The sequence below is a fragment of the Castanea sativa genome, chromosome 2, assembly GCF_040712315.1.
Source record: "Castanea sativa cultivar Marrone di Chiusa Pesio chromosome 2, ASM4071231v1".
NCBI lineage: Eukaryota > Viridiplantae > Streptophyta > Magnoliopsida > Fagales > Fagaceae > Castanea > Castanea sativa.
Window position 1 is genome coordinate 49,840,726 of NC_134014.1, and position 21,308 is coordinate 49,862,033.

A 21,308-nucleotide genomic window follows, 5' to 3' on the forward strand; every position below is an offset into this window, starting at 1 on the left:
ATCAGTTGCATTAATGAGGAAATGACACATAAACAGTGGTTTCACAACTAGCAGCCCCTTCTACCACCTTCAACAGAACTCTGATGGGACAGGAGTCTTAAGGAAAGCCCTGAGGCATCCAGGTGGACGCCTAGAATGCAAAGAAGAAGAATATATAAGGGAGGGAAATATCCCAGTTAAAGGGATGAACATTATTTCTTAAGAATTATACAAGCAAGAGAATGAACAGTATATTACCTGATATAGAACTTGTATCAACCATATATAAGGACCAATCCTCAGACTCCGAGGGTAGCATTATTCTCAATAACTACTTGGATTGTCATTTTTCTGTTACTTTTGGTTCTTCAGCCTTTAGACCTGAACTTGACCCAAAATTACATTAGAACTATTATCCCACTTTCTATACAAATTCTATTGTTTGGGCTTGGTTTGAAGGACAAGGCACTACTATTTTTAGTGGATTTGGGCCATCAATTTCTAAGCACCTACAAATTAAATATGTGTGATTTCATTCAAATAATATATTTTTATACTAAAATATATCGATCATAATAAAATTCACATTTTCTCTTTTAATTTTTAGTGACATATAAATATGTAATATAATCAATTTCCAAATATAATATTACCTAATAAGTACCTATACACGAAATAAAAAGATAATTTTTTTTACAAAATATTTTTATATAAACTTATGAGTACTCGATAATCTCCTAGCACATTGTCTACTATTATTAATTGGGATTGCTCTCTTGTGTTACAATCATTTGTTAGTTTTTTTTTTATGGGATATTAATATATTATTACTGAGCCTCTAGCTCAATTGATATTCAATTTTCCTTGATTTGAATACAATAAAGTTTGCTTCTCACAAAAAAATTAAAAAATAATAAAACAATAACGTTTTCGCCGACCCAAGTTGACGATGCCAAAAATTGTCAGTAAGTCGCACAGTGCTTACGTGCTCTAGACAAAAACCTGCACAACACAAAAAAGAGAAAGACCTTACATAGAATATCGGTGTGGTACCAGCCAAATACCCTCCGAATGTCAAGTTAGAGAACTCTCACAACTCTAGAGTGTCAGGGTTAGGGTGAATTATACATACCTTGGTTTGTGAGGGTTTGGAGGTTTTATAGTAGCATAGAGCTGACATTTGTTTATTGGCAGAAAGGGTCTTTTCTTGTAAGGAAGATCCTTATTAATACACGTATATTGTGGGATCCTTTCCATGTGGGGATCCTCTTGATTAGAGTTAACCGTGGGGCACAAGATGTTTCTTATTATACACCTTCGTGGAGGCCAAGCAAGGCCATGTTGGACCCATCATAGGCTTCCTTCTCCCCATCAGCTTCCTTCCATCGGCCTTTTATCTCGTCTAAACGTTCCCGTCATCTCACATAGATGTCGTTGAGCGTGGAGTCGTTGGCCTATGATGTCATCGTTTTCATCTCTTATGAATGAACAAGTGAAGCTAACGAGTTCATTGAGACCGTCGGCTTCCTCATATTTGGACAAGTTTACCCTTTTCCAGAATTGTCCTTATCAACTGCCCTCTACTCCATGGTTTCATCGGCTTTGGCTAACGGGTTATGGAGTTTGATTTGTAGCTTTTCTATTAATTTTTATTTGTTCAAAAAAAAAAAAGGTGTTCATTAATGGTTCCTCGAGCAACTATCATTAAATGCTAGGACACGTGGCATAAGCTGGTTGGCCTCATATCTAAACAAAAGTGTCGCTTCATTTCCCATGTATTTTCTTCCTATAAATATCTCATCTCTTCCTCTCATTTTTCTTTATTTCATCTTTGCAACCCTGAGAGAGAGAGAGAGTTGTAGTTCCGTCATCTTTGTTGTCGTTAGCTTGTGGACTTCGTCACCTCTATTGAGTCGCCAATTAATCTTGTAAGTCCTATTTTCCCTTCATTTTTTTTTCTTTTACTTCCATTTTCTAGTCAGTCGTCACTTCTATAGAGAGACCTGTCAAATTGGTTCTTAGAATACCTCTGTCGCTTGTAGGTGAATAAATGTCAGGTGATAGAGAAGTGACGAGTGAGCAGTTGTCGTCAGTCTGTGAGAGAGTGGGCTACAACGAAGTCTACCCGTCAGGTCATGGACCTGAGGAGGGCTTATCCTGGTCGTCAGAGAGGGAATTGTCTGCCCATTCTTCTGATGACGAAGGGGAAAATTATGATGGAAAGGAAGTAGAGGGAGATGAGAGGACAAATATGACGAGGGAGAAGGGGACGGAGTGGAAGAGGAAGGTGTAGAGGACGAGAGTGAGGATGTCATCCTCTGAGGGAGGTTCAAGAAGTCAAGAGGACGACGGAACCTGTCCCTTCATTCTTCCTACATCGTCAGTTGGCCAATTTTCTAGGATTATCCGTCAGCCAAATTGCTCCTAATACTTTGAGGATTTTCAGAAGGGCTGAAATCATTTGGGGTTGTCTTAGTGGTGGGAAACGTTAGCTTAATCTTGAAGAGTTCTTTTGGTGCTACAGACCCCAACCTATCATCTCGTCTCAAGGGATATATCACTTTGCTGCAAGGAAGAAAGCACTTAGGCTGGTGTTGGACATGCCTGACTCCAATAGAAAATGGAAGGGTAGATATTTTTTTGTCCAAGGGACGGATTGGGTATGCCGACGAGAGGAGTGGGTTACAATGCCTCATGGCTTCGATAATACTTTGGGTATTGTCAAGGATTCAGGTTTGGCACCGTCTGCGTTTTTACTTTTTCTTTATTTATTTGTTCAAGTGTTTAACGTCGTCTGCTTTTTCTCTTTTTCAGCTAGTGTTTGTCCGTGTACAACCGATGAGCAGAAGGCTTTCATCCGTCGAGTTCTTGATATCACTTTTGACAAACGGAAGTGTAGGGACCTAATCACCCTTGACATGTTGCACGCCTACTGTGGCTATCCAGTGTGACGCCTGCAGCTCGCAGACTAAACACATATTCCTGTCGTCATAAGTTCTTTTTGCTTTTTTCTTCCCGTTGTCTTCTTTCCTTTTTATCTAACATCGGTCTCTTACCCTTCGTAGAAATGGAGGCAGCGAGGCAAAGAGCCTAGGTAAGAGTGTCTGTCACGGCACGTAAGTAGAAGGAGAAGGAGGGGGCATCATCATCGGCTCCAAGGGAGCATCCCAACGAAAAAGTGAAGGGAAAGATGACCGTCCACTCAAGAAAGGACCGGTCACTTCTGTAGGTGACAAACAGTCAAAGAAGTCATCACCTCCCAAACTAAGTCATGGAGCTGGTAAAGGCTTAATGAAGGCGACGGGCCTCGTCACCTAGGGAACCTCTCGTTATCTTCTCACGCATAAAGGATATGCCGTTGAGATCAGGGGTGAGCAATGACCGAACCTCACCGAAAAAACTGAGGCCCACCAACCAAATCGCACTGAAATTTGGATCGATCGAAGGAGCAGATGCCGGCTAGCGAAACCTGGTGACCCTTCCAACGCCAGTGCGTTGACACAGTCGGAGATGATTTTCAAAACCAACCCATAAACCGATACTGACCGATTCATATATATACAGATAGAGTCTTGGACCTCTTAGTTTCACTAGGTTGTTAAAAAAACAAAAGAAGATAGTGAAACGGAGCCGTTTCACTGGGTTGTTAAAAAAGAAAAAGCATAAAATGATTACATTTTATGCTAGGTTTTCACTTTTCACATATAAATACTCTATTTTATCTTAGTCTCCACAGAAAGCCTCTCTGCCTCTCAAATCTCACTCTCAGCACAGTAGTAGTGTAGCACCAAAGCTGCTCATTGCAACAGCGCTGGACTGTCGATAACTCGTAAGCCAATTTTTATTTTCTCAACACCACTTTGTCTCTCTCTAAGTCTCACTGAGTTTTTACAGGTTTTTTTCTTTCACTGAATATCGATTTTGAGGGAGACTATTCTCACTTTCTTAGTCTTCACTCTTTAATTTGCAGAGAAGTGGTAATCGTGCTATTTACCAATGACCACTATATTTTTATTTTTAAGGATTTTGAGCTACTGAGATGAGTTATTGCATAACTACCTAAGCAATAATTTGGTCAAACTATTATTATGTTATTGTTATTGATTGTCCAATTGAGTAATGTCTAAGTAGAAAAACATTTTTAATATTTAAATCGATTAAACCGACCGCAAAAAACCCAAACCGCTATGGTCGGAAAACCGACCCTTGGTAGTATGCATCGGTTATGATTATGGGGTAACCGATCCTTATCGGTTCCGTGATAAATTTGGGAAAAAACCGCACCGATTGAACCGTGCACACCCCTAGTTGAGATGGTTGAGTCAATCATCAAGGAGACAAACTTGGACCCTTGTGCTGAGCAGGAGACAGGGTCTTTTTGACCTTTCTAAGGTACGCCCGTTTCTTAGATTCTTCCATTCTGTTGTTCATTCACTAGCTGACGGTTGTTTTGTTTTCAAGCGTTGGTGCGTATGAAGGCGCTTCAAGATAGGTGAGTCGCCGAGGAGGGGGTGATCAAACGGCTTAGGAAGTGAAATGAGATCCTGACCAATGAACATGTGCAATATAAGGTGGCCCTTCGTACTCTTAACGAGGAGGTGATGGCTTTGAAAGAGAAGTTGAAGGAGGAAGCCAGTCTCCGACAAAATGCGCAAAAGGCAAAGGCGAACTTGGAGAAGGAGCTGACAGCTCTTTGTGAGCAAGTAGAGACAGCCAGGGCTGATGCCATAGCGAAGTTCAGGGCTTCCCAGCCCTTCATTGACGCATGTGCGGTCTACTATGGTGATAGGTTTGACGACTGCCTGAAGCAGGTCAGGTCCGACTACCCAAATTTTGACCTATCCAAAGTCACCATGGATGATCCATTGCCGACGACCCCTGTTGGTGGCGATACCATCAATGAGGAGACTAACGACTCTACTCATGCTGAGCAGGGTTTAAAGGATGACGGTGTGGTGCTTGCTCAACCTGCTCTAGAGAGACCCGTCACTCTTGTGATCCCGTTTGCTGAAAATCCTCCTCTTAAAGACGCCGAGAACCCTTCTACCCAAGACTCCCAGAATTCTCCTGCCAAAGATGACGAGAACCCTCCTGCTCAGGACGTCCAAAATCCTTCAGCCTAGTTTTCTTTTAAAAATTCAACTTTCTTGTATCTTATTTTCAAACGATGTTAAGTGGCCTTTTGTTTTTGGGCTTTTGTTGTAAACACTTTTTTATTTTACGGCGTCTGGTTAATATTTTACATCCGTCGCTTTGAGTATCCTTTTGTTGATTTCTTATTTTGAGGTATGCGTATGTCCGTCCATCTTGGTATTAGCATACATGTCAGGATACACCTGTCTATTTGGGTGTGCTCGTCTTTCAGGGACTTGGTGTATTTTGGGTACCCTTGGGATCTAGCATAGGATCCGTCAGTAGGTAGACTTAATATCTCTATCCACTTATGGACTTAATGAACTTATCTATTTGTAGACTTAAGGTCTTTGTCCACTTATGGACTTAGCAATGAGCTTGTAGACTTAATATTTCTGTTCACTTTAGTAATAAACTCGTCCTTTTATGGACTCAGCATCTTCGTTCACTTGTGGGCACACTAGTGAACTCATCCAATTGGACTTAATGATTTCTAAGCATCCCTTGGGATGGTCCATCTACTTGTGGACGTAGTAATGAATTCTTCCACTTGTGGACTTAATAATTTCTAAGCATCCCTTATGATGGTCCGTCCACTTATGGACGTAGTAGTGAACTCGTCCACTTGTGGACTTAGTGAATTCATCCACTTGTAATAATTATCTCGTCCATTTATGGACAGCAAATTCGTCCACTTGTGGACTTAACGATTTCTAAGCATCCCCTGGGATGATATGTCCACTTTTGGACGTAGTAATGAATTCGTCCACTTATGGACTTAGTGAATTTGTCCACTTGTGGACTTGAAGATTTCTAAGCATCCCTTAGGATGATCTGTCCACTTTTGGACGTAGTTTTGTAGAAATGTATACATACACATGTTATATCTGAATAATTCCTTTTATTGTGATAAATACGTGCATAAGTAAGAAATTGTTCTTAAAAAGAATAAAAACCTGCCATTTGGGCTTAGAAAGTACTATAAATAAAAATTAACTAAAAGAAATAAACTGGAAATGAGGAGTGATGCCCTTCATGCTGTCATCTACTGGTAGTATTTCTTGAGATGCTCGGCGTTCCATGGGTAGTGCAACTTCTGCCCGTCTAATGTCTCTAGGTGGTAGGTGTCTTTCCTTTATCATGACGTGACTCTGTAGGGTCTTTTCCAATTAGGTCCGAGCTTTCCCTGGGAGGGATCTCTCGTGGCACCTGTTACCTTCCTCAAGACGAGATCCCCAGCTTGGAAGTCTCTATGTCTGACTCTGGAGTTGTAGTGCTTCGCCATGAGGTCCTGGTATCATGCTAGTCTTTGTTCAGCTGTCACCCTGACTTCATCCACTAGTTCAAGCTATAAACGCATGGCCTCATCATTCTTTCTCTCATCATGGTTGTCCACCCTATAACTTGTGAGCCCGACCTCAGCTCGGATAATTGACTCACTTCCGTACACTAGCCGAAAGGGCTCTCTCTTGTATGCATTTTGGATGTTGTCCTGTATGCTCATAGTACACTTGGCAACTCTTCTGACCATATACCCTTTGCTCCCTCGAGCCGAGTCTTGATGATTTTGAGCAAAGATCGGTTCGTAACCTCAACCCCAATTGTGAGCAAAAGTCCCTGAAGGTGTAGTTGTTAAACTGCTTCCTGTTATCTAAGACTAAAACTCTAGGGATTTCGTACCTGCAGATGATGTTTCTCCGGACGAAGTTTCATACATTTTTCTCTGTAATGGTTGCCAAAGCTTCGGCTTCTACCTATTTGGTGAAGTAGTCTATGCCGACCACTAGGAACCTTAGCTATCTCATTGCTATTAGGAATGGGCTCATGATGTTCAATCCCCATTGAGCGAAAGGCCATGGGGCTATCATTGGGATGAGCTCTTCTGTTGGCTGTCTAATGACGTTATTGAACCTTTGACATTTTTCGTAGGCTTTAACATAAGCCTGTGCATCTTTTTGCATAGTAAGCCAATAGTATCCAGCCCGAATTAGATCGTGACCCTGAGTGGTTCCCATAGACCCCTTCATAGACTTCTCTCATGACATAGTTCGCTTCTTCAGGGCTTAAGCATCTTAGGTACGGGCGAGACAAGCCTCTCTTGTACAAGACGTCCTTTATTAAAACGAATCGTGCTGTCTGACCTTCAGCTTTCTCACCGCCTTCTTATCGTTAGGTAGTGTGCCGTCTTTCAAATAAGAAACTATCGGTGTAGTCTAGTTGCTTCTCGTGTCTATTTCCTGCACACCGACATCATCTATCAAAGGTGAGAGTTGAACAAAAGAGAGTACCTTACTAGGGATAAGCATGTATTCTGCTGAGGCGACTTTAGAAAGGCAATCAGCTTTCTCGTTCTCTTCTCTAGGGACTTGGATGAACTTGGCCTGCAGCTCACCTACTCATTTTCGCACCTGCTCCAAATACTTCTTCATCTTTTTCCTTTTGCATTCGAAGTCATCATTCACCTGATTGGTGACAACCTGAGAGTCACAATATATGACCACACTTGTTGCCCCTACGGCTTTCACTAGATCTAGCCCCGCCACTAAGGCTTCGTACTCTACTTCATTATTGGTCGTTAGGAATTCGAGACGAACCATACATTCGATCTCGTCCCCTTCTGGGTAATGGAGCACTACATCGGCTCTACTAGCCTGCATGTTAGACAATCCATCTGTGTGGACGCTCCACTGAGAATGTTCTTCTGCCCATTAGCCTTCCATATTGGTGAACTCTACACTGAAGTCAGTGTCTACTTGTCCCTTCATGGTAGTTCGGGGGCGGTATGGTACGCCAAATTCACTCAATTCTATTGCCCATAGCGCCATCCGCCCGACAGCTTTGGGATTACTCATTTCTCGCTGTAGAGGCTTATCAGTTAGAATGACCACAGTGTGGGCCTAGAAGTATAGCTTGAGCTAACGGGCCGCTGTAACTAAAGCGAAGGCGAGCTTCTCCATCAGTGGGTATCTTTCCTCCGCACCTTGGAGTGCTCGGCTAGTGTAGTATACAGGTTTCTGCACCCTATCTTCTTCCCCGACTAAGGCTACGCTAATGGCAACCGGGGATATAGCTAAGTAGAGGAACAGTTCTTCCCCTGGTTTGGAGGGACTTAGCAACGGCGGTGAAGAGAGATAGGCCTTTAGATCCTCAAATGCTTGTTGACACTCAGTCATCCACTCAAGAGACTTTTTTAGTGTGCGAAAGAAAGGTAGTCACTTGTCCGTTGCCTTTGATACGAACATATTCAGCGTGGCTACCTTGCCGTTGAGGCTTTATACTTCTTTCACGTTCCTTGGTGGTGACATTTCCATTATGGCTCGGATCTTGTCTAGGTTGACTTCGATACCTCTTTAAGACACCATGAACCCTAGGAACTTTCCAGCCATCACCCCGAATGCACACTTGCTCGGATTGAGCTTCATGTTATAAGAGCAAAGGGTGTCGAAGGTCTCCCTAAGATCACTCAAATGGTCGTCCTCCCTTCGGCTTTTTACCAGCATGTAGTCACCGTAGACTTGGACATTTCTTCCAATCTGATGTGTAAACATCTTATTCATGAACCTCTGATACGTTGTGCCTGCCTGCGTTCTTGAGGCCAAACAACATTACTTTGTAATAGAAGAGGCCTTGGCTGGTGACGAACAAAGTCTTCTCTTGATCAGCTTCGTCTAGTTTGATCTAGTTGTAACTAGAGAAAGCATCCATGAAGCTCAATAACTGGTGTCTGGTTGTAGAGTCTACTAGGACGTCAACCCGTGGGAGGGGGTAGCTATCCTTGGGGCATGCCTTGTTCAGGTCCGTAAAGTCTACACACATCCTCCACTTCCCGTTGGCCTTTTTGACCATTACCACGTTGGCTAGCCAGTCAGGGTAGTATACTTCTCTAATGAAGTATGCATCTTACAACTTGCGAACTTCTTCCGTTATAGCTCGGTCTCGTTCCTGGGCGAACACTCGCTTCTTTTAACAGATAGAGGGAAAAGTGGGCAACACATTCAATTTGTGTACCATGACTGAAGGGTCGATCCCAGACATTTCTTTATGGCTCCGAGCAAAGACATCCTGGTTTTCTTTTAGAAATGTTGTGAGCGCCTGACGGATTGGCGGACTGGCGAGAATGCCGATCCTAGTCGTTCACTCAAGCCTCGCGCTATCGAGGAGTATCTCTTCCAATCCCTCGACGAGCTCTACAACCGTCCGCTATTCTTCTATACTCATGGTCTGTAAATGGTTGTCCATCTCCAACTTTGCTATGCAACACTTGTGTACCGCCATTTGATCTCCACGTACTTTTCCAACTTCGTACCCGGTGGGGAACTTAATCATCAGGTGATAAGTTGAAGTTATGGCCTTCCATGAGTTAAGGGTAGGTCATCCTAGGATGGCATTGTAGGCAGACGAGCAGTCGACCACAAGGAATGTTACATCCTTAGTGATTTGCTGAGGGTAATCACCAACCATTACGGGCAATGTGACTACACCGAGTGGATATACTCTTGTTCCTCCAAACCCAACGAGCGAGGCGTTGGTCGGAACCAGTCATTCTCTTTCAATCCTCATCTGCTAGAACTCTGGGTAGTAAAGGATGTCTGCAGCGCTTTCGTTGTCAACCAGGACCCGGTGTGTGTTGTAGTCCCTTACTCGTATGATAACAATGAGTGCATCTTCATGTGGGTGGTGGAGACATCAAGCATCTTCCTCTGAGAATCTAATGATAGGGTTGTCGAGCCGCACCATCTTTGGGACGAAGCCCGTCAGTTGGACGTTCTAAACCATCCTTAGGTAAGTTTTACGGGCCTTTTTGGATGAGCCAGAAGTTGTAGTTCCCCCCATAATCATTCTTATGTCTCCAAGGGGCGGCCTAGGACGCTCGTTCTCCCTTGGGGCAGCATGTTCTTACAGCGTATCCATCCTTTCCTTGCTGACGAACCTCTGCAACTTTCCTTTTCTGATAAGAGTTTCTATTTTTTGCTTCAAGTCGTAGTAGTCGAATGTATTATGACCATGATCACGGTGAAAACGATAGCACTTGTCTCTGGACCTCTTACTGAGGTCTCCCTTCAGTTTGCCAGGAAACGTCAAGGCTCTTTCGTCCTTGATCTACATTGAGACTTGATCGATCGGGTTATTGAGTAGGGTGAAACTTGCGAACCTCCCAGTGGGGGGTTTGGAGCGCCTGTCCTCTCGTCAGTCTCCAGTCTTGGTTGTCTTTCGTCCCTTATTCTGTCGTGCCTCTTCTTGTCTTTCCCTCTTTTTGGGCTTCTCTTCTCGAGCAAGCAACGCGTTCGACATAGTCTTTAGGTCATTTTTGTATAAGGAAAACAAAAACTTCCCCTTCCATAACCCATTCGTGAATGCAGTCACGAGTATCTTGTCGTCAGCTTCATCAATTAAAAGGGCATCTTTGTTAAAGTGGGTAATGTAAGACCTCAACGTTTCATCCTCCTGTTGCTTGATGTTCATTAGGCATGCAGTAGACTTCTTATACCTATGCCCCCCAATAAATTGCGAGGCAAACTGGGCGCTTAACTCCTTGAAGGCACTAATAGAGTTTGGCGTCAACATGCTAAACCAAACCCTTGTGGGGGCCTTCAGCGTAGTGGGAAAGGCCCGGCACATGATTTCGTCTTTCGAGGTTTTGAAAGACTCCGAGTGATCTAAGGGATCCTTAAATCCGTCATAGGCCTCTACCTGTGGCATGTAGAACTTCGGTGGAAAGGGAAACGAAGTGACGAACGAAGTAAATGGTGAATCAATTCGATGGACCAACTCATCGAGGTCGCTAGACACTTGCCCTCTGAGGGTGTTCATCATGAAGTCCATCCGTTCCTTCATCATCTGCATCTTTGCTACCATGTATAGTGGAGCCATATCTGTGGCAGATGGATGGCTTGTATCTTGTTACTCTTGTCTACTTGGGGCGTTGCTGCCCACTGGCCTTTCTTGGTCCCTTCTTTTAGCACTGGTGCCTTCTTGGTTCATCTCCTGATTGTTAAGCCCTGTGTTCTTTTGGCGCAGCTACTCTTCTAAATCATGGTTTTGCTTGGTGAGATGTTTTACGGCCGCGGCAAGAGTCTGAACTTGTCTTTCGAGGCTGGTGGTACATGGTTCGTCTCCTTGATTATTGTTGGTGGTCACCATCAAGCGAGTAAATACCATGCAACTCTTTGTCTAGGAAGCGGTAGTATGGCTTACAAGTTCCCCACAGACAGCGCCAACTGATGATGCCAAAAATTGTCAGTAAGTCGCACAGTGTTCACGTGTTCTAGACAAAAACCTACACAACACAAAAAAGAAGAAGACCTTATAGAGAGTACCGGTGTGGTACTGGTCAAATACTCTCCGAATGTCAAGTTAGAGAACTCTCACAACTCTAGAGTGCTAAAGTTAGGGTGAATTATGCGTACCTTGGTTTGTGAGGGTTTGGAGGTTTTTATAGTAGTGTAGAGTTGACATTCGTTTCTTGGCGAAGAAGGTCTTTCCTTGTAGGGAAGATTCTCATTAATGCGCGTATATTGCTGGTCCTTTCCATGTGGGGATCCTCTTAATTAGGGTTGATCATGGAGCACAAGATGTTTCCTTATATACACGTTCGTGGAGGCCAAGCAAGGCCATGTTGGACCCATCATAGGCTTCCTTCTCCCCGTCAGTTTCCTTCCTTCGGCCTCTTATCTCATCTAGACGTTCTCGTCGTCTCACATAGATGTCGTCAAGCGTGGAGTCATAGGCCTATGATGTCGTCATTTTCATCTCTTATGAATGAACAAATGAAGTTGACGAGTTCATTGAAACCGTCAGCTTCCTCATATGTGGACAAGTTTACCATTTTCCAAAATTGTCCTTATCACAAGTAATTAGGATTGATCCCCCTCAAAGAAAAAGTAGTAAGGATTGATTGGTTATTAGTTTATTACACCTCAAAATTTGATTTTGACCCTTTGGATTTAGTTATAACTTATATGTGCGATTTGATGGCCTTGTTTGGATTGTAGCATTAATGCTAGGCCAGGTGCTTTACATTGTTTGAGCTTTGAACTATAGTGCTTTTTGGGCCATCCTAATGGATTTACTATAAATAAAATCGCATTATAGTTCAAAGCACAAACAATGTAAAACACCTGGCCTAACTTTAATGCTAGAATCCAAATAAGGCCATCAAATCGCATGTATGACTAAATCCAAAAGGTCATTTAGCAACAAAAATAATAATAAAAATAATCCAAAGGGTCAAAATCAAATTTTGAGGTATAATCAATTTTTTTTTCCAGAGGCAATGTAAGGCATGAAGAAGCAAATTGATAAGGTGCCCGAGTAACTGAATTTTGAGGGTTGGCTAAAACGATTTTGTATTTAAAGAAGTGGTGTCCTAACTTTTAGTTAGACTATTCTACTCCCTACTAATGAGACATATCGAAAATCCTATAGACAAATAGTATGATGTATTAAACCTAAAACATTCAAGTTTAAGTCATGCTCCATAATAATGAACTCATCACTCAGTACTCGTTTCTTGTGACTATTATTATTATTATTATTATTTAAGAAAATTTTAACTTATAACATATGTTTTTGATAATAATTTTTTATCATCAATTTAAGACACCAATTAATTTTTGATAAATTCAAAATTTGAACCTTAAATTTTTTATCCCACTAAAAATTGTTATTGTTACCTGAAATTTTACAATCATATAATCAAATATGGTTCGTAAGCACTAAGCATTATGAAGATTGGTACATTTATTACCGACCATATGCAGAGAAAGACACCTGTTGCCTTGCCCTTGATGGTTGTCCTGCTCCATAACGTGTGACAACTACATCAACTATAATTACGCACGCTTCGGAGAATGACTGAAAATGCAGTCCCTGTACCAATAATAAGCGGGGCCCACTATGGAATCGCCAACCAATGCTCTGTGTCCTCCCTTCTCCACCGCCCACGTCTCTTCTATCTTCCTCGTAATTCGTAAACCCCTCTATTGTTCACATAATAAAAAATGTTTTCCTTTTCTTTTAGACCACTTTTTAAGTCAATAATAATTCCCCATCATCACTGAGAGTATAAATGATAGTAAATACTCGCCCTAGCTCTAACCTCTATAATAAGCAATTAAATAACAAAAAAAGAATTCTTCTTGATTTTTATTGAATATACCAGCTCATCACAGTTGTCCTACATATTTAGAGTCTGTTTGGATAGAATTTATTGTTAAAAATTGAAAACTGAAAACTAAAAATACTGTAGCAAAATAATTTTTAAATGTGTAAAAAAGTACTGTTCATGCCAAAAATCACTGTTCATGGCCAATGAACAGTGACAGACACGCTGAAAAAAAAAAAAAAAAAAAAAAAAAGGAAGCCAAACGTGGACGCTGGACGTGGAAGCTGAATCCAAACACTTTCTTAATGAGACTATTTTTTTTTTATAATTTTTTAATTTAAATTTATTTATTATTAGTGAGGTTACATATAAAAGAATTTTTATAAAACTAAAATTTAGGAATTTAAATGGAATAAACTGCTGAGTTTAGTGTGTATTATTTTTTAGGGAAAAAAATTTATATAACATATGTGTGCTAGTTTTTAGATCGAAAGTGTGATAATTTTTAGGAAAAAAATTTCTCTAGTAGTTTTTTGTTGTTGAATTACAATTTTAACCCTATTTTTTTATTTTTTAAAAATAAGAATTATTTAATTAAATTAGGGATATTTTTAACATTTTTTAAAGTTAAAACTAACTTTTTAAATTCTCTTAACATAGTGATATGTGTGTGTATTAAGCCATTAAAAACAAAACAAAACAGGTGTCAATGAAATTTTTGAATGGATTTATTAACGGTTCTCATAAACATGAGATATATATACCCGTTACTTTAAAAAATTCTCTAGTTTTCTTTTATATATTTAGAATCAAATACGTGGTATTTAAAGAAAAGGTTTAAATATATATTTCTTCTTTTAAGATTGGTCAATTTTAAATTAGACTTGAATTTTCATAATATATGGTTTTCTCTCTTGACCATTAAATCTTACCATTAACTCACCAAAAACGTCATTTTAATTAAAAATTAGTATTATTATAATAATCGATGAAATAAATTATAAATTTTGAAAGTCGAGCGATTGATTCAAAAGTAACCATAGACTAAGGCTCCGCTTGGGAGTTCATAAAGGAAGGGAATGGAATGGAATTGACTGATCATAAGGAAATGGAAAGGAATGGAATGTATTTAAGTAGGGAAAGAAATGGAAAAGAATGGAATGGAATGGAATTAAGTAATTTTGATTTGATGTTTTAAAATAAAGGAATAGAAAGGAATGAAAATGAATAGAATGTAAGTGATCTTGTTTGGGAGTAACATGGAGGGAATGGAATGGAATCATTTTATGACAATATTACTATTAGACCCCTATTTTAAAATAAAGGGTTGAATATATAGGGGTATTTTGGGAGTTTTAGTAAAAAATTCATTAAATCTAATTTTGTTCCCTCTAATTCCTTCCAATTTCGGGAGGAATGAAAATTTGAGGTTTTAAGAGAATAGAGAGGAATGAGTGTTCCCTCTTATCCATTCCATTTCCTCCCACTTAAACTCTCAAACAAGGAAATGGACTTTCCATTCCCTCCATTAAAACTTCCAAACAAAGGAAGGGAAGAATATTCTAAAATTATTCTTTTCATTCCATTCCATTCCCTCCTCCCAAGCGGAGCCTGAGAGAGTTAAAGTGTATTTTAGCATAAAAGTGTTCAATGACTACTTATTTGGAGTAAGTTTTGAAAGTTGAGTGAACGATTTAAAAGTACTTATCTTACACCTTATTGAAAAATGGAGAAAAATTAAATGAGAAAAAAACTTCTTCCAATATATTTGGTGTTTTATTAAATATTTTTTAAATAATCAAAATATATATAAATACTAAAACAAAAGAATAAATCTATGTAAACAATCTATTTCACAATTTTTCCAAACCTATTTAAGTGACAAATATTACACATAACATCAATAACAATTTTTATTTTATTTTGGTATATAAAGATAAATTTTTTTTTTTTTTTAAATAGAAAAGGGGCTAGGGAAGGGGAAGATACACATCAATATCAACCAGGACCAATCAAGGATAGAATTGATGAGTTGAGTAACTCAAGTCATACAAAAAGAAGCCCAATAAGTGTGTGTTGGGCAAAAATTATTTTTGCTAACTTATTTTACTATTTAACTTATTTTTGCTACAGTTCATGGGTCCCACTGCACTTTTTGATACTATTCATGGGTTCCACTTTACTATTTCACCTTTATCTACAGTACTTTCAGTAAAAAGTTTTCAGTTTCAGCAAAATAAGCGAATCCCAAACGGACCTTAAGTAGAAACTTACATCATTAAAAAAAAAAAAAAAAAACCTAAAGGATGGAATGTTTGAAATTAATGCTCGAATGGCCTAGTTTGAGCAAGAGAAGAGGTTATCTATGGCATCGATACACCAATAACAAGTTTGTACTAATTCTCATTTGAGCCCTCCACTAAAATCATTTTTAAAACTAAGTCTGTCTCTAATAGTATTTTCTATTATTGAAAGGAAATTAGATTAATAGAAACTAAGACATACAAAGTCTAGTGTACGTAATACCCAAGCATTAACTAATAATTGGTACAAAATGCAAGAAGGGGATAAAATATAAAACAAACAAGGATTCCTTGGCCAAAAGTATTCGGACAATGATTCCTTTAATAATATGTGATATCAACATGTATCAAAATTTGAAGTGTGTATATAGACTTTCTCTAATGATATTCAATGTTTGAGGTGGAAATAATAAAAAAATTGTATATTCTTCTTTTTAAAAAAGATAATAATAATAGTGGATAATTCATCTCTATAATAACTACCTTGAGTTTATGTGAATTCGTCTCTTTAAATTATTGATAATAATATAAATTCCCCTAAAAAAAAAGATACATAATTACCAAAAGAGTCGTTGTGGGCACGTTGCTCTCTTTTGTAGCGATTGACAAGTGGTAATGCTAAACGCTGAAGTGTACGAATCAACCACGTTCAGTCACAACTCATAGTTACGTTCCGTTCTGCTTGAAATTATGACCTCTAAGATTATGCCACTTGTAATCCCTGCTTCTTATTGTGTGTGTCGCTCTCTCCCTCCTGAAGATTTTATTACTATTTGAAAGTCCACTGGGGGGCTTCTCTAGCTCGAGTCCAATAAGCTTTGCAGTCTTTTTTGCATTGGTAGCCTCGAAATCCATAGAAATGCTCGAAGCAAACTAATAGAAGGATACAGAGAGACACACACAGAGATTGTTCTATATATTGTATTAGTATTCTTTGGTGTTTATATTTTGAGAAGCAAAAAGCAAGTCATGGAGCGCTATGAGATACTGAAAGATATTGGGTCAGGGAACTTTGGGGTGGCAAAGTTGGTGAGGGATATATGCAGTGGTGAGCTCTACGCTGTCAAGTATATTGAAAGAGGCCCAAAGGTGCTCTATATGTAGCTTCATTTCTTACTTCTCCTTGATTTTTTGCATTAAAGAACTAACCTTTTATGGACAACTTTTCTATGATCCTACCATGGTTGTGTTTAATTATTCACTTTTCCATCTGGGTTGTGTGTGTTTTTCTTTTTCACTTTTTTTTTCTAGTGGTTTTTGGTTTTACGGGTTAAGTGGCATTTCTTATATTTTTGGTCATGGACAGATTGATGAACATGTGCAGAGGGAGATAGTGAATCACAGGTCCTTGAAGCATCCTAATATAATAAGATTTAAGGAGGTATAGTGCTGTTTTACCAAGCTTTATAATTGCCATTTGCGATTATGCCTTGTAGTTAATGAAAAGAGGTCTCCTACGATGTTTTTAATTATTCCTCCCAACTCGAAAGAACTTCAAAATATCATACTTCTTTGTGCTCTCAATACAATATGCTATGCCATTCCACTTGTTTTAAGAACTCTTCCTTTTTTTCTTTTTCTTTTTTTCAATGTTTGTTCTCTTCAATTTTGATTCCATTGTATTTGAAATGGAATAACATCCTCTCTATTGAATTTTGATTTTCTGTTTCAAATTAAGAGACTTCTTGGTATTCATTTACGTGCCTAGCAAATGAGAAGTTTCTTGAATTTTTTTACCCAGTTTAAAAGTGCAGTTTCTTCTCTTCATGAGGGATGCCTTCATAGATTTTTTTTTTCTTTTAATTTTCATAGGTTGAATTATATGAATGAATCGGATTCCAGTTTTCCAATTATCAGTTTGAATAGGACTTTGATATTGCGCTTGCTTTTCACTCTGTACTTTAATAAGTAAAGTCAAAAATCAAAATGTTCCAATCCAATAAGATTAGGACAAGAGAAGAGAGTTTGGAATCCAAGTTGCTGTTACGTGGTAAAGTTTTTCATTTTTATTTCTTCTATGATATTGGCAATGGAACAGAACTATAGACTACAGGGTGTACAGTCTTTTTTCTTTTGTGTGGAGAATCCACACAGTACAGAGTCAAATAGTATTTCTTATGCCTTCTCTGATAAATAAAGTCAAATAATTCTTGTAATTGAACTAGTCAAAAGAGTAATATAATCTTTTTTTTTTAAGTAATATAATTACAAGGTTTGGAGATAGGCTTGGGGTACAAATAAATTCTTAAAAATTGAGGTTACAAATGCTTGGAGATATGGTTGTGAAGCCATGCGTGTAAAATGGTACACCTTTGAATCTAACGTGTGGAAGTCACACATGTTTATAATGAAATATAATAAATTTAGACTTCAAGATAAGTACTAAGTAGCAAGAGATTAGATTTTATAAATAAAATATTACCACATCAATTTTTTTTTTTTTTTTCAAACAGAAGAATATGGACTATGCATGACATCATTGACATACAAGCACAATCTAAAATAAATAAATCCTAAAAGGCATACTTTATAACAACAGAACATTATTAGTTTAGTACTTATGAGAGTGGTTGAAAATGTGAGGAACTTCCAAATGCTTTAGTCTTGTTGACAAGAAGAAATTATCAAATTAATATTAGATCTTTCAGTATTTGATTGAATGACTGAATTTCAAATCCTCTGTATTTTTTAGGACATTCCTCTGCTTATTTCTGGCTCTTGCTTTTGTTGCTAATATGTATTCTACAAAGGGATTTAGCATATTGAGAACAAAGGGGCATTTTTGTTGTAGGTGTGTCTAACACCAACTCATCTAGCCATAGTCATGGAATATGCTGCTGGAGGAGAACTATTTGAAAAGATATGCAATGCCGGTAGATTCACCGAGGATGAGGTAAATTAAAATAGATAAGAGTCATCTATTGTTATAAGATGTATACTAAATATGGTAATAAATCCTGTGTTAATGGTTAACGTTAGGTAGGTATGCTACATATTTAAAATATTAAAAAAGTGTGCATAGTTAAATTCTTCTATGTATATAATGTTAATATTCTTAAAGGGCATTCCATTCGTCCTTTTTTTTTTTTTTAGATAGTTTCAACCAATGGTGCTTGTGTTTTTGGTATTAACTATTATGGTATGCGTTTTTGTGTAAAAGCAAATAAAAACAGATGACTGGCATGCTCTTGACCTCTTGGGCTACACTCATTCAAAAGAAAGGCCTATTATTGCAAACATATCGGTTGCAGATTTTATTTTAATCAATTTGGCAACAAATGAAATGATGTTTCTGATGGCTAGCAAATTAATTGGTTTTTTCTTGATATGAAAATAATTTTTTAATTTTGGCTTTGTGCACGGTATCTATAAAATTTGTTCTTCTTAACTTAATTTTCTTTTATGTTTGTATCAGGCCAGATATTTCTTTCAACAGCTTATTTCGGGAGTTAGTTACTGCCATTCCATGGTATCATTCTAAATCATAAATTGGATAATGTCTAAGATATTTTAAATTGAAGATAAATCTTATTTTAATTTCTTTTAATTTTTACAGCAAATTTGCCATAGGGATCTGAAGCTGGAAAACACACTTCTAGATGGAAGCTCAGCCCCACGTCTTAAAATATGTGACTTTGGCTATTCCAAGGCAGTGAACTTAGCAATTGTTCATTGTTCTATAATTAGTACAGTAATTAAATTAAAATACTAATGATTTTACCTCATTTTACAGTCATCTGTGTTACATTCCCAGCCCAAATCTACAGTAGGCACACCAGCTTATATTGCACCAGAGGTCTTGTCAAAAAAACAATATGACGGAAAAGTAAATTTTATTCCTTTTTTCTTCTAGAATTTTTTGTCATTGTCACTTTATTACCAACTTTGATCACTTAATATGTGTGGCCATATTTTACTCCTTGAAAATTATGTAGATTGCAGATGTTTGGTCTTGTGGGGTTACCTTATATGTGATGCTGGTTGGGGCTTATCCCTTCGAAGATCCAGAGGATCCAAAAAATTTTAGAAAAACACTTCAGGTTAGCTATGATATCAATTTCATTTGACCACTTTTCAATGTGATGCTGTTTATTGTGGTTAAGTAAAATTTGCTAATTGTTCATGGCAGAGGATTCTTAGTGTCCACTATTCAATTCCAGACTATGTTCGAATTTCGTTGGAATGTAGACATCTTTTATCTCGAATTTTTGTAGCTAACCCCGAAAAGGTATTAGAATTTTACACATCGGCTCAAAAATAAATTTGTGTCCTTTTTAATTTTTCCGATTTTTATTCATTTGAGTTGCATTTTGTTTAGAGAATTACCATCCCAGAAATTAAGAAGCATCCCTGGCTCTTAAAGAACATGCCAGTAGAGTTCATGGATGAAAATGAAGGTGATTGGCAAAATGACAAAGAAAATGATTCATCCCAAAACATTGAAGAAATACTGTCCATAATTCAAGAGGCTAGGAAACTAGCTGAGGGGCCCAAATTTGATGGTAGTTTTATTGGGGGCAGCTTGGAATTGGATCTTGATGATCTAGAAGCAGATTATGACATGGATGATATAGAGACAAGTGGGGATTTTGTCTGTGCATTGTGAGTGTTACTTTGTATGTGTTGCTTTGCCGGCCAAGTTCTCAGAAAAAGCATTTGTGATAAGGTCCTCTTTAAATGTTCAAAGGGGATCAAGTCGGTGATGTTGATTGCCCTTTTATGGACGTTTGCTGTCTTGGTTTGTGTGTGAAAAGCATCAGGGCATTCATGTTATATCTAAGTTGTGTTTATCAGAACATGTGTATTTGACTCTTTTCTTTTTATAAGAGTTCTAGTTTACGTGTGATGAATTATAATTTGAAAAAAAAAAAAAAAAAAGTGTGTTGGGAAAAATCCTTTATTTGAATGGAAAATAATAAAATAGTAAATATATAGTATCCAAGTTAAGATTTGGGATCCAATTACTGTCTACACCAAGACTAAAAATTGATTAGTGTCTTAGTTCTGATGATAGATAGCATAATCATTGGAAGATAACACCATAGATTGAAACTCTATTCAAAAAATAACATAGATTCCACCGTCATAAAATTGTGTTGACAAATAATATTAAATCTATTTATTAAGAAGATAACATATTATTATACTGTCATGATTAAACACTCCCAAAACTATGGAGTCAGTTATAAGTCACATGAATTCTTCCATGGCCTATCATAGTCAAAACCATACCCCCTTTCACATCTTAATCAACATATCCTTTTACTAATATTATATTTAATTTTCCTCTGCCCTTTTTGTACTTTTGGCTTGAATTGAATCAAATCACTCTTCTTAATTGATTGCTCTCATTTACACGTAACCAAACAATTTCAAACAACTGTTCCTCATCTTTTCAACTTCAACATAATCTAGAGTATAATTTATAAAGAAGATAGCACCAAGATATGAGGTGTCATTGTATCAGCATGATCCAAATAGCATAAGACCACGGATATCCATAAAATATGGATATTATAAGTCCCACAATATATATATATATATATATATATATATATATATTTATATTTAATGTTATCAAGCTAGATATACTTCTGATTAATAATGTTACGTGCTCATAAAATAATCAAAGTCTAAAACTTCAGCTGCCTGCTTAGAGAATGTTGATAGGCTGTGTAAGATTAAATTTGCACAAATGACACAGAAATGGATCGGAAAGTGGTACAAACTTTATTATAAAAGTTAACAAATTAATGTGATAATGAATCTAATCAGTATCACTTCAACAT

At 37.9% G+C, this 21,308-nt stretch overlaps 1 protein-coding gene across 1 annotated transcript; it reads left to right on the plus strand.

Annotated features, from left to right (window-relative positions):
* The first annotated feature begins 16,329 nt into the window (after positions 1–16,329).
* On the plus strand, positions 16,330–20,393 carry LOC142623661 (serine/threonine-protein kinase SAPK2). The gene is made up of 9 exons (XM_075797100.1): positions 16,330–16,608; positions 16,826–16,900; positions 18,311–18,412; positions 18,935–18,988; positions 19,076–19,168; positions 19,253–19,345; positions 19,455–19,559; positions 19,649–19,747; positions 19,838–20,393. Exons 1-9 carry the CDS (start codon positions 16,489–16,491, stop codon positions 20,123–20,125), a joined length of 1,029 nt encoding a protein of 342 aa, XP_075653215.1. The 5' UTR covers positions 16,330–16,488; the 3' UTR covers positions 20,126–20,393.
* Positions 20,394–21,308: the final 915 nt, after the last annotated feature.